The 11,348-nt window shown below is 45.7% G+C and overlaps 2 protein-coding genes across 2 annotated transcripts in view; one reads left to right on the forward strand and one right to left on the reverse strand.

The window, feature by feature from the left end:
* The window catches only part of LOC104294514 (alpha-2-macroglobulin-like protein 1), a 39,934-nt gene extending 30,332 nt beyond the window's left edge, over positions 1-9,602 (forward strand). The window contains exons 35-38 of the mRNA XM_009894127.1: positions 75-177; positions 1,590-1,631; positions 9,312-9,392; positions 9,598-9,602. Of these exons, the coding sequence (XP_009892429.1) occupies positions 75-177; positions 1,590-1,631; positions 9,312-9,392; positions 9,598-9,602 (231 nt within the window). The remainder of the gene's footprint in view (positions 1-74; positions 178-1,589; positions 1,632-9,311; positions 9,393-9,597) is intronic.
* LOC104294532 (alpha-2-macroglobulin-like) overlaps positions 1-11,348 on the reverse strand; it is a 187,457-nt gene that overhangs the window by 57,942 nt on the left and 118,167 nt on the right. The gene's annotated exons all lie outside the window — the stretch shown is intronic.

Raw genomic sequence — 11,348 nt, forward strand, 5'->3', positions numbered from 1 at the left:
AGGGAATAAAGTTGGTATGTAGGTGACTTTGAGGTGGCCAGTGCATTTCTGCTCACTTCTATTCTTCTCTCCAGCTGGGTAAGACATCTCTGAAGCTTAACATCTCAGTGGAACAAGATGTTGAAGTGCAGAACCTGAAAGCAGCAGTAGTGCACGTCTATGACTACTACAAACCAGGTTAGATTTCACTGGCATAGGCAAAGAGTAACTATTATGACCCCCACTCAGACACAGTTCTCTCTCTGCCCCTTATCCCTTTATCTCCCTTATTCCAGTACACTTCCTCCTGCAACTCCAAGCTTGGGTTTCCTCTGCACAAAACTTTTATGTTCAAGTAGCAGAATCACTTGCTTTCCTGTTCTTGAGACGAGACTCCCTGGCACCATGATTATGTTGTGGTGTATGTGTGTTCAAAGTGACTGTGTTTTTTTACTTGCTCTAGCTTTAAGCTTCCTCTCTGTGGAAAGAAAGCTTCTCTGTTGATTTACCATGTCTTTCCTGCTCCTGAGCTCTCTTGAAAATGTTTAGGCATTTATTTAAAATCAGTGTTACATACTGCCACCCCGATCCATCAGAAGGTAGAATTTAGTTCTATGCTTTTCATGTATAGTGTAATAATCCTACCATGTCTCAGAGGATAATAGGAAAATGATTTCTTACCCTTTAAAGCTCTAAATTAACCATCAGCACACAGAAGAGAGATCTTGGAGTCATTTTGAGTCTCTGATTATTTCATGCTTAGTATGAGCCAAGCCAGCAGATGGAATATTAAGAATTATTAAAAAAAAAAAAAAAAAGGGATTTGAGAACAAAACGGAAAAACTACCACTGGAGATTTAGAAAGCAACACCATAGGCTGTTGTATACTGAATTCCATTCTTGTTCTCCTTTCCACACCACGTAAAGAAGAGGAGGAGAATTCTTAACCCGGCATTCACAGAACTAAATATTATCATCTAATATGCTCTCTCTTTGCTATCCCAAAATGAAAATTAAAAATTATTAAAAAAAAAAAAAAAAAGGGATTTGAGAACAAAACGGAAAAACTACCACTGGAGATTTAGAAAGCAACACCATAGGCTGTTGTATACTGAATTCCATTCTTGTTCTCCTTTCCACACCACGTAAAGAAGAGGAGAATTCTTAACCCGGCATTCACAGTACTAAACATTATCATCTAATATGCTCTCTCTTTGCTATCCCATCCTGTACAAGAATTTTTGTGCTTTTTTTTTGGTGCATTTTTAAATGTACAATTTAAAAATTGTTATCTGACATGAAAATACTCATTATCAGTAAAAACCCAAGGATATCAGGACACACTACTGAAAGGTTCTCTGTTTAGAAATATGTCTTTGCATGAGAAGTTATCACAATGCACAAGAGGGTCTTTTATAGCTGTATGAGACATATGTTGGGGAGACAGACCATTGGTCTGACCCCCTGTAAACATTTTTCTGTTCCTGCATTCACAGTCTGAAGAATAAAAGATTAAGGTAATGGGATGGTTATGTTAAAGAGAAAGAATCTTGGCATTACCCTATCATGCAGTTCTGCAGCTCACCACTCTTTCTCTTTTGCTTCTACAGATGACCGCAAGGCAAGAGAATATGTTTTCCCTTGCAGTTCAGGTTAGTGTTAACAGGCTTCCAAGGTGGGAACAGCCGAAACAGAGCAGAGGTCTGGTGGTAAGCAAGCAAAGCAGCCCACCTCTGCTCTGTATTTAATTCCATCATGTGCTATAGAGCCTTCTTGGACTGCAGGTTGAATTGGGATCTACTGTACCAGTTGTGGGCATGGTTTCTAGTCCAGGTAAAATCTCAATGCACACCAATGCTTGAACATACCATGGAAGGTTAAAAGGATCTATTTTTATTCCATTTCCATACACTCCTCATATATGCAGTCCTCACAGCATCCCAAATCTAGATGCAACTAGAAATGCCAATGTCAATGACAAAAAGATGTTGCAACTCATTCCCTAAGATCTCTTGGTCCTTAGATATCTTTCTAAATATTCATCAGGCACTGTGCTTTTTCTTGCTCTCTCTTTCCACAGATGTGTCAAAGAAGGCTTCCTACTAGAACACACTGGCTCTGCAATGAAAAATCTGAGTTTTCTGCTTCCATAAGGAAAACTTCATTGCTCTGTCTCTACTCTTCCCTGCTGTGTTGGATGCACCATATTTCCTTTGATCTATGGCCTAAGTTTCTATGTGAAACTTGGTTTGATACACAGTAGTTTGGGATCAAGTGAAATAAAGAATATGGAACCTGGAAAGAAGGCAGTGACTTGACAGTTGATGAAGTCTGCGCAGATTTTAATGCCTGAAAAAGAGACAAACCTTACTTAGGTCATGGTTACATACCTTGCTTTTGGTCACCATAGTGGCTTAAGTCTTCCTCTGCTCCCTGACTCCCACCTCTGGGATACCTTCTCAATTGAGTTAACACGACAGTTTGCCTGCAACCAAACTCCAAGCAAAAAAAAATCATTTTTAACCCTGATCTGGTTCACTACATGGCTCTGTGAATCATCTTTCTGTCACAACTGAATAGCTGGCATGCACCAGCTCCTGATTTACTGGGAAAACAGCCTTGGAATCCAAAAAGGATGAAAACTCATTATGTACCCTGGCTATGAAAGAAGGTTATGGCAGCATCACAGGCCAAGAAAGAATGGGATGTACCTTGATAATACTTTTAGGGCTCTGAACAGCGCCTTATGAACCAACCAACCAAACGCATCCCCCCCCCAAACAAACAAACAAACAAACAAACAAACAAAACCCCTTACCTGTCTAAAAATAACCATCCCTGACCCAGGACCAAAAACCTCCTCCAGGCACTTCTCTCCTGGCTAAAACTAACCATCCCTGACCCAGGAACAAAAACCTCCTCCAACCATTCCTCTACCTCTCTCCATTCCTCTTGGAAGTGGGGAACTGGCAGCAGAGGGGATGAGAGAGGAGGAGAGGGGGAGGTTGGGGACTTGGGTCAGGTGGACTCTGTGGTGAGGTAGGATGGGGAAGGGAGACAGGGCCCTCCTGGGTGAGTGGGGGACATTGGGATGGAGCTCTAGGTGTTGGGGAACCAGGGGGCAATACAAGACCCTGCTTCATCCACCCTATAGCCACCCCTGCCCGTGTAGCCAGTCTCCTCCTCTCACAGCCCTGGTTGCCACGCTGCCCTAAGACCTCTGCCTGATGTCAGTGACTGTGCCTTCACCACCATTCTGCACACCCACTTCCCCCAATCCCTTCCCTCCCATTCTCACGTACCCCATTTTCTCCTTCCTTCCATCACCTACACCAAGATCCTTTCTCTCCCAGGGTGTCTCCTTCTGCTCTGAGACCCACTAACGCTCCCATAAAAGCTCCTCTCCTGCTCTGAGACCTGCTAACACTCCCACGAAGGCTCCAGCCCTCTAGACACTCTACCTTCTGCCCAGTAGTATTCTTTGTCAACCCCTACATGCAGCTGAGGGACAATTATTCCTGGTTCTCCGCTTGTCATTCACACTGTCCTGCTCTTCCACTGCCCACACCGTAACCCCAGGTCCCAGTCCCCACTGCCCATGTGGCCTGCCTAAACTGCTGCCAGAACTGCTTGTTCCAAGCACTTTTGTTCCTAAAATGGTCCCTGCCTCTTACAAAATTCTCTGGACAGAAAGCATTCTGTCCACTCCTGTGTTTCTTCTCTCTTCACTTTGATGGTTGGCAAATCTGTCTTTCCCTAGTTGACCTAACCCTCCTGTCCACTGTATACGCCTCTTTCCCATCTGTACAAGACCTACACTTACTCTTCCTCCTTATCTATTCTGCTTTTGTCTTCTCTTACTTCATTTGTTACTTTGCGTTTCTCCATGTCCCCTAAGAAATTTTTCACGCATAGTGTACATTTCTGCAGCTGGTCTCCTTTTCATTGTAATCTCTCCCTTGGAATTATAATGGTCGCCTTTTTCTTTTGCTTTGTTCGTGTACCCAACCATCCCACATTGAACTATAAGTAAGTTCAGCACTAACTGCACCTTCTTTACTATTGTCTTTTATATCTTATGTCACTACTCAATGTTAGTCTTTTTTTCTGTGAACAAGCAGAAATTACTCTCTCTCTGGGTGTGATTTGTGGTATCACTTTCCTTTCCCCCTCTCCTCTTTTTTGAAAAATTCAGGGCCAGTCACATAACAATGTATGGCCCTTCCTGTTTTCTTTGAAGATCATCATCTCCCTGTCTTGGACTCTGACTTAAATGACCACTTCCCATAAAACTGAGTTCAGTTTTCCTGTTCCAACTACCCATGCCCAGGCCTTCTGGATGGGTCATTCAACAGCCTCAGTCACTGTGCTTGTTTAGACTCTGGCAACACCCAGTCCCATCCTGTTAAGACATGAACTCAGACGGCTCATCCTTACCTGTGGCACTACTAATAAAACATAACAATCATCTGAGGGATTTCAGGATGCAACACATGCAACAGGAGAGTAGAGTGTATGCAGGTGGCTCGCCACGATATGCAGTGCCATTAGCAAGGTAGCACATAAAAGGTGGGATACTAGGTAAGAAAAAATGGGTACTAGTTTTATCGAGCTGATTACCAAGGGAGACATCACCAGGGCAGTCATGCCATAAATAATAAGTAAGGCTATGAAGTCAACAAACCCAGGACTAATGGGAAAAAAGTGAACAAGATGAGATGTGTATCTGGGAGGTGATGAGGCTTCTAAAGAAGAAGTACCTAGGAGAGAAAAAAGTGGGAAAAAGCAATATAAAGTGAACATAAAGTGACTGGAAGATGTTTCCTGTGGACGTTACCAAGAACAGGGAGCACCTTTCTACAGTCATCATACCAACCTTTGTTATGTGTCAGCGAAATTGGGCTATGAATAGCTGGCAGAAGGCCAAGAGACTTCCTCCTATCAACTCACCGCAGCTGCTGTGTGGGTCTTGGTTGCCCAGATGGCCTGGAGGCAATTGGGAAATTTCCTGCAAAGTTTTGTAGCTTGACCCAGCAAAAAAGAAGGTCCTGAAGAGCATAGTACAGGAGGCAGCTAACAGGCAATCTGGTAACCAGCATCTGAAACTTGCACCCTCAGCAAGTTTGCCAATGACACCAAGCTGTGTGGCATGATCAACATGCTGGAGGGAAGGGATGCCATCCAGAGGGACCTGGACAGGCTTGAGAGGTGGCCCTGTGCGAACCTCATGAAGTTCAACAAGGTCAAGTGCAAGGTCCTGCATGTGTGTCACAGCAATCCCAAGCACAAGTACAGCCTGTGTGGAAAATGGATTGAGAACAGCCCTGAGGAGAAGGACTTGAGGGTATTGGTTGATGAGAAGCTCAACATAAGCCAGCAATGTGCGCTTGCAGCCCAGAAAGCCAACCACATCCTGGGCTGCATCAAAAGAAGTGTGGCCAGCAGGTCGAGGGAGGTGATTCTGCCCCTCTACTCTGCTCTGGTGAGACCCCATCTGGAGTACTGTGTCCAGCTCTGGAGTCCTCAGCACAAGAAGGATGTGGACCCACTGGAGCGGGTCCAGAGGAGGCCCACAAAGATGATCAGAGGGCTGGAGCACCTCTGCTGTGAAGACAGGCTGAGATAGCTTGGGTTGTTCAGTCTGGAGAAGAGAAGACTCTGGGGTCTGAGAAGAGAAGGTCTGGGGAGACCTTATAGCAGCCTTCCAGTATGTGAAGGGGGCTTACAAGAAAGCTGGAGAGGGACTTTTTACAAGGGCATGTAGTGATAGGACGAGGGGGAATGGCTTCAAACTGGAAGAGGGTAGATTTAGATTAGATATCATGACGAAATTTTTCACTATGAGGGTGATAAGGCACTGGAACAAATTGCCCAGAGAAGTTGTTCAGGCCCCATCCCTGGAGCTGTTCAAGTCCAGGTTGGATGGGGCTTTGATTAACCTGGTCTAGTGAGAGGTGTCCCTGCCCGTGGTAGGGGCACTGGAACTAGGTTATCTTTAAGGTCCCTTTCAACCGAAACCATTCTATGATTCTATGATCTCAGATAGCAAAGGATTTTTCTGCAAAGGAAAGTTCTTAAAAGGAAGGCAAAGTAGGCCCCTTAAAAGGAGGAGGTTTGTAAGCACATGAGATGGCCCCAAATGGATTCCGACCTCGTTAGGGCACTACTATAAAAAATATCTAGCATATTTTGAATCTATACATGAAGAAGATAGTTTGTACAATGAACGGGTAGCAATCCACTGAAGCATTGATAAATCATAAAGGTTTGATGTGTATGGCTTATTTTGGCCTTGGTGGTTGTCTGCTAGTACTGTGCAAATAGGACTGAAAGACTACACTGCTTCTAGCGGGTGCAGAAGAGATCAGTTTCCCAGGCTTTCACAGAGCCTCTGCAATGGTCATATGGAAAACTGAAAGGAGCCCTCATCCAGGGAGGTTAGAACGCAGGACAAATGGATTGTCTGTTGTCACTCAGTTGCAAACTCTCCTGGAAGCCTGGACACATGCCTTCTTTCCTGACTCATGCGTTTCAGTGCATGCTCAACTAACATGCTCCAGTTTGGAGACAGAGCAATGGTTTGTGAATCTGCCTTCCTTATTTCTCTGACTTTTTTCCCCCCAAACAGGAAAGAAATACAAAACTGCAGAGCTGTAGTTTGGAGTTGTAGGCTTGTTACTGGGCACTGTTGACAATAAACAGAGTCTAAGGCTTATTCCAAGGGTTTTTTTCCTCCTTTTTGAGGTAAACAATGACTGAGATCTTTCTCTTGTAGTTGCAGGACAATAACAGACTTTTAAAATAGCTACTGCTGAGAACCATAAGAGGCTGCATGGATCCATCTCGTGATCTGTACTGTCTCTGTGCAAGATAAGCATACCTGTAGACTCACATGTGATACCTTGCTAATTTTTAATCGTACCCTACAGGTTAGCTTTCTACCAAGCTCAAACTGCTGCATCAAGATGTTTGTATCAACCCACAGTTAAATCCAAGACATGCAATAGATCGATAAGTAATTTTTAAAGCATGCTTGGACTTCTTTTGTTAACGTGGTTTGTTTCAATTTAGGGGTAGAGGCCCTGGAATGTGGCTTACCTTTGGCATTCAAAGAGGTTTCTTTCCTCAGAAAAGTCTAAAATTTTTGACTTGCTGTGTTTTACAGTTTGCCGCACAGTGGCTTATTGCCACACTCTCTCTGAAGTTAGTAAGAAATGTAGTTGATACTGGCTTGATGGCCAGGCCCAGTAACATTTGGAAGTAGACTGACGTATATCAGCTTTTGCTTGTTGACCTGGTTTTCTATTCATACGCAGTTCACATCTTACAGGTGGTGGTGAGGAGAGGGTGCCCTCCGGTTGCTGCAGGTAACTGACCCCTGGTGCTGGCTCCTCACACACAGACAAAGCATTCTGATCTTCCCTTTCTGTGTTCCAACTTCCCACTGCCTGCAGGCATGATGAATTGACCAGTTTTTTTGAGGGATGGGGAACAAAGATGAGGAGGCAAGTGGCTGCAGCCTACCTACTTTCTCAGCTTACAAGCTTGGAGAAGCTCTGTACAGGTAGTAAGCACCGATTCACACTAGAATCAGTCACGCAGGAAAGAACATATAGGGCAGGGATATGGGAGAGGAGGCGGTATACAAAGACTTGTCTGAAATGTGGGGCTGGAGAGGTCAGAGGAGGACTTAGAAACTAGCATAACCAGATGAGCTTTTGCTCAGAGACAGGACATAATGACAATCAGACCCTGGGGTTGCTATGATCATCTCCTGTCCAGCTTCTTCCTTCTGGAGATGGGGATCGGTCAGACTGGTCAGGGCTAGCTGGATGTTGTTGAAGGGATCCAGTCATGTGGTGAGGCTGTGGACGGGCTGGTGTCTATGTGTGGGGAGGTGTGGACACCAAAAGCAGCAATCTGGGCAGCCTGTAAGAAGTATGTTGCAGTAACTGCTATATAGACTTATCCCACTGATACGTCCCAGTAAGCTGGGAATAATTTCAATCTCTTCTCTGACAGGAAGACACCCCAAGCTTGAAGGTCAGTCTGAATCAGATTTCTTGCTCCCCTTGCACCTCCATAGTATAGATCTAAGGATTAGCTCTTGATGGCTGGGGCTGAATACATTACAAGCTGCCCTGTTCCCTGACAGTGTGTTATGAAAACTCCAGTCTTCCCCACCACAAGAGAAAGGGTTTTCTTTCTGAGGTACCTGGAGGTGATGGCCTCACTTCCAAACTGAAGTGAGTAAGGGAGTGTGGGAAAGTGAAAGAAGACAAATGCAGACATGTAGGCTTAGATGTCCATTTATATGCTCGTACTGTGTGTATCTGTATGGCACAAGTATGCAGATTTATCCTTATGCTAAGCAGTGCTGATTACTCACCTGTGTAGGGGGTTCATTTGCTACCACTGTCTTCCTCATAAATTGGAAAAAACGTGAACGCAGAAGGTGCACTTTTCCTGCAGGGCCACTGAGTGTCACCATCGCTCTGTGGCTTGCTCTGCAAGATTCCATTTCTTCAGCAAAACTCCTTTGCTAAAACGGGTTGGAATGGAAAAAAAAAGTCATCGGAATGAAAACGGACTTCTTGCTGAGAAGCCCAGAGCTGGGAAGACCTGCACCTAAAATGGGAGCAAGCAATGATACCTGTGGAACGAATCCTGGCTAACATTTATGCGCAGCGCTTGACAGGTTTCCAGCCAGACCCTATAAGCCACTCTCAGAAATTGTAGCATGAGCCTCAGTGACAACAATTACGGGATGGAACAAGCACTTCATCAGGAGATGCTAAAAAGGCCAGGGATTCCACCATTTGGTGAGTGGAATGAAAAGAATTTGGTGAGCAGATGAGTGATTGAGATTTACAGAAATAATGAAGGTGGTGGATAAAGTGAATGAGAAACTGTTCTTCAGTAAATCTTTCCATGGCAGACTGGGGGCATGTGATAAAACTAGTTGGCAATCAATTTAAAACAAACAAAAAACGTACTTTACAGTGTAAGAACCTACTGCTACCGGAGTTATGGGAGCCAATAATGTCAGCAGGTTCAAAAAGATCGTAGACAAACTAGTGGAAAACCAGTCTATATCAAAGGAAATAGGTTTTGATGTATCCTCCACCATCCCTTCCACCATGCTCGGATGTGGGAGTGGAACAAGGGGAATGGACGGAAGGAAAGGAAAGGAAAAGGAAATAGGTTTTGATGTATCTTCCACCATGCTCAGATGTGGGAGTGGAACAAGGGGAATGGACTGTAGATATTGGCCAAGTGCACCTGCTGTCCTTGAAAAGTATTAAGGGCAGCTGAATCTGATGGACTGGAAGATCCAGAGGCTTCCTTCCTTCCTGGGCCAATGGAGACGAGCAGGAGCTTTCTACTTCTGTTTCACCGCCACCAGTTGCAGGGTAGTGTGCAAGTTCATAATAGACATACACACACAGGTAAACACTGATGGGAGACAGTACTTCGAAGACACCCACATAAACACAGACAGTGTCAGTAGTCTGACCCTGTTCCCAAGGACCAGTGCTCAGAGAAACGGATCTTCATGGGTCTCTTGGATTTTTCTCCCCCCTGCCCTGCCCCCGAAACCTCTCATCCTACTTGCAGGCTAGACAGACATAAGTTTGTTATTGGATCACACACACATGCACTCAACAGAAAGCACAATCACGCAGGAAATAATTCAAATAATTTATTAGGAATATAGTACAGACTGTGGTGATCAGGTGAAAAACTTGTCCAAACATACTGATTGCATTTGACCAGCTTAATATTTGAGCAGCTTAATTTGTCCCTCTCTTCTCTCCATTTTCCCACACTTGTTCATCTCTGATCCACCTCGATCCCTCCATTTCCTTGCCTTGATTCTTACCCCAAACTTGCCAGTATAGTCTTGTAAATCCTCAAGTTCTCCTTTATCGATTCCACCATCCCTTCCCCTCAAGCATCCCCCAGTAAGTCCTAAATCCTCCTTATTGGCGCAGTTCCCCTTCGTTTGCATAGATGCCAGGGACACTTTCCTCCCTTGAATCGACTTCAGTGGGTTTCGCAACAGGGACAAATGGCTAAGTCGTTCATCCAGTCGTTGAGGGTTTTAGCAGAGGTTGATTCACAGGGATTACATTGGCTGGGTTCCCCGCCTTGTCATTGTTCCTTTGATCACTATCTGACCCGTTTATTTTGAATCGCCTTAAATATTTCCTACAGGTTTTGTTGGCTTTTTTTTTTTTTAAAATGCGAATCAGCCAGACACTTTTTCATTTGAATTAAAAAAGAACCCCCAGCATTTAGAGCAGGTGTGTTTGGTAACAGCCCAAACACTCTCCTGTACTGCTTTTCAGGCAGCAGCAAATGGTATTCTGTGATTCTAAGTCAACAGGACTGGATCCCCTGTGAATTGACAGTCCAGCACTTTCATAACCGAGCCAGATGCAACATTCTTACAGCACAAAGCTCAAACATGTTATTTGCAGGAGAATTTATATGCTTATAGCCCCAACGGTGCTTGAGCTTCTGCACCTTGTACATGTAGATGGGAGTATGATTTGCTTCTGTCTTTTGCTTCTTCCCACCCTTCCTTGGTGCACGAGGTATCATCCTTAAAGGAAACTCACCAGCTCCATCAACATGAGCCCCTGATCTGACCCAATGGGGCTGTTCTCAGAAACAGCCGTGCGGACTACAACACTATCGTTACGCACGATTAAGTCTACCCTATTCGACCACTCTTACTCTTCTGTCAGGCAGCTGACAGAAGACCTGATTTTCTTCGAGAGCCATCAAGGGAAGGAAGGCCCAAGTGCCCGTACAGTGCAGCTTCCCTTCTGAACGGTGCCAGCGAGCTCTGGCACTTGGGTGTCTTTACACTGTTCGTGCAGGTTTCCACCGTGCACCTCTCCGCGTCCTCCGTGTGACCTGGACACAACCACCTCCCTCCTCCCCTTACTGCCGCTGCGTCCCGTTTGTTTATCAAAGCTTGTTCCGGGTACCGAGACAAACATTTTACAACCTACATAAAACTACTAACGCTTAACAAGGTGTACCAGTCTCCAGACGGACCGATCGCCACGTGTGCCTCAGCACAGCGGGCACCGGCTCTGAACGGCCGGGGGCACTCTGCGCCTGCCGCGCAGCCCGGCTGCGACGCTCATCAGCGTCTTGACGCCACCGTCCCCTTCCCCTGCAGGCCCGGCAGGAGGCGGCGACCCAGGTACCGAGCCCCGCTGCCCGGCAGGGCCGAGCCGGCGGGGAGGGGGGGGAAGGGGGGCAGCGGCCCCGGCCCCGGCGTTCTCGCACCCGCGTCCTGCCAGGCCCCTGCTGCCGTCACCAGGGCAACGGCAACAGGCGCCCCGGAAAGG

Source organism: Charadrius vociferus, unplaced genomic scaffold (genome assembly GCF_000708025.1).
Source record: "Charadrius vociferus isolate BGI_N301 unplaced genomic scaffold, ASM70802v2 scaffold561, whole genome shotgun sequence".
NCBI classification, from domain to species: Eukaryota; Metazoa; Chordata; class Aves; order Charadriiformes; family Charadriidae; genus Charadrius; species Charadrius vociferus.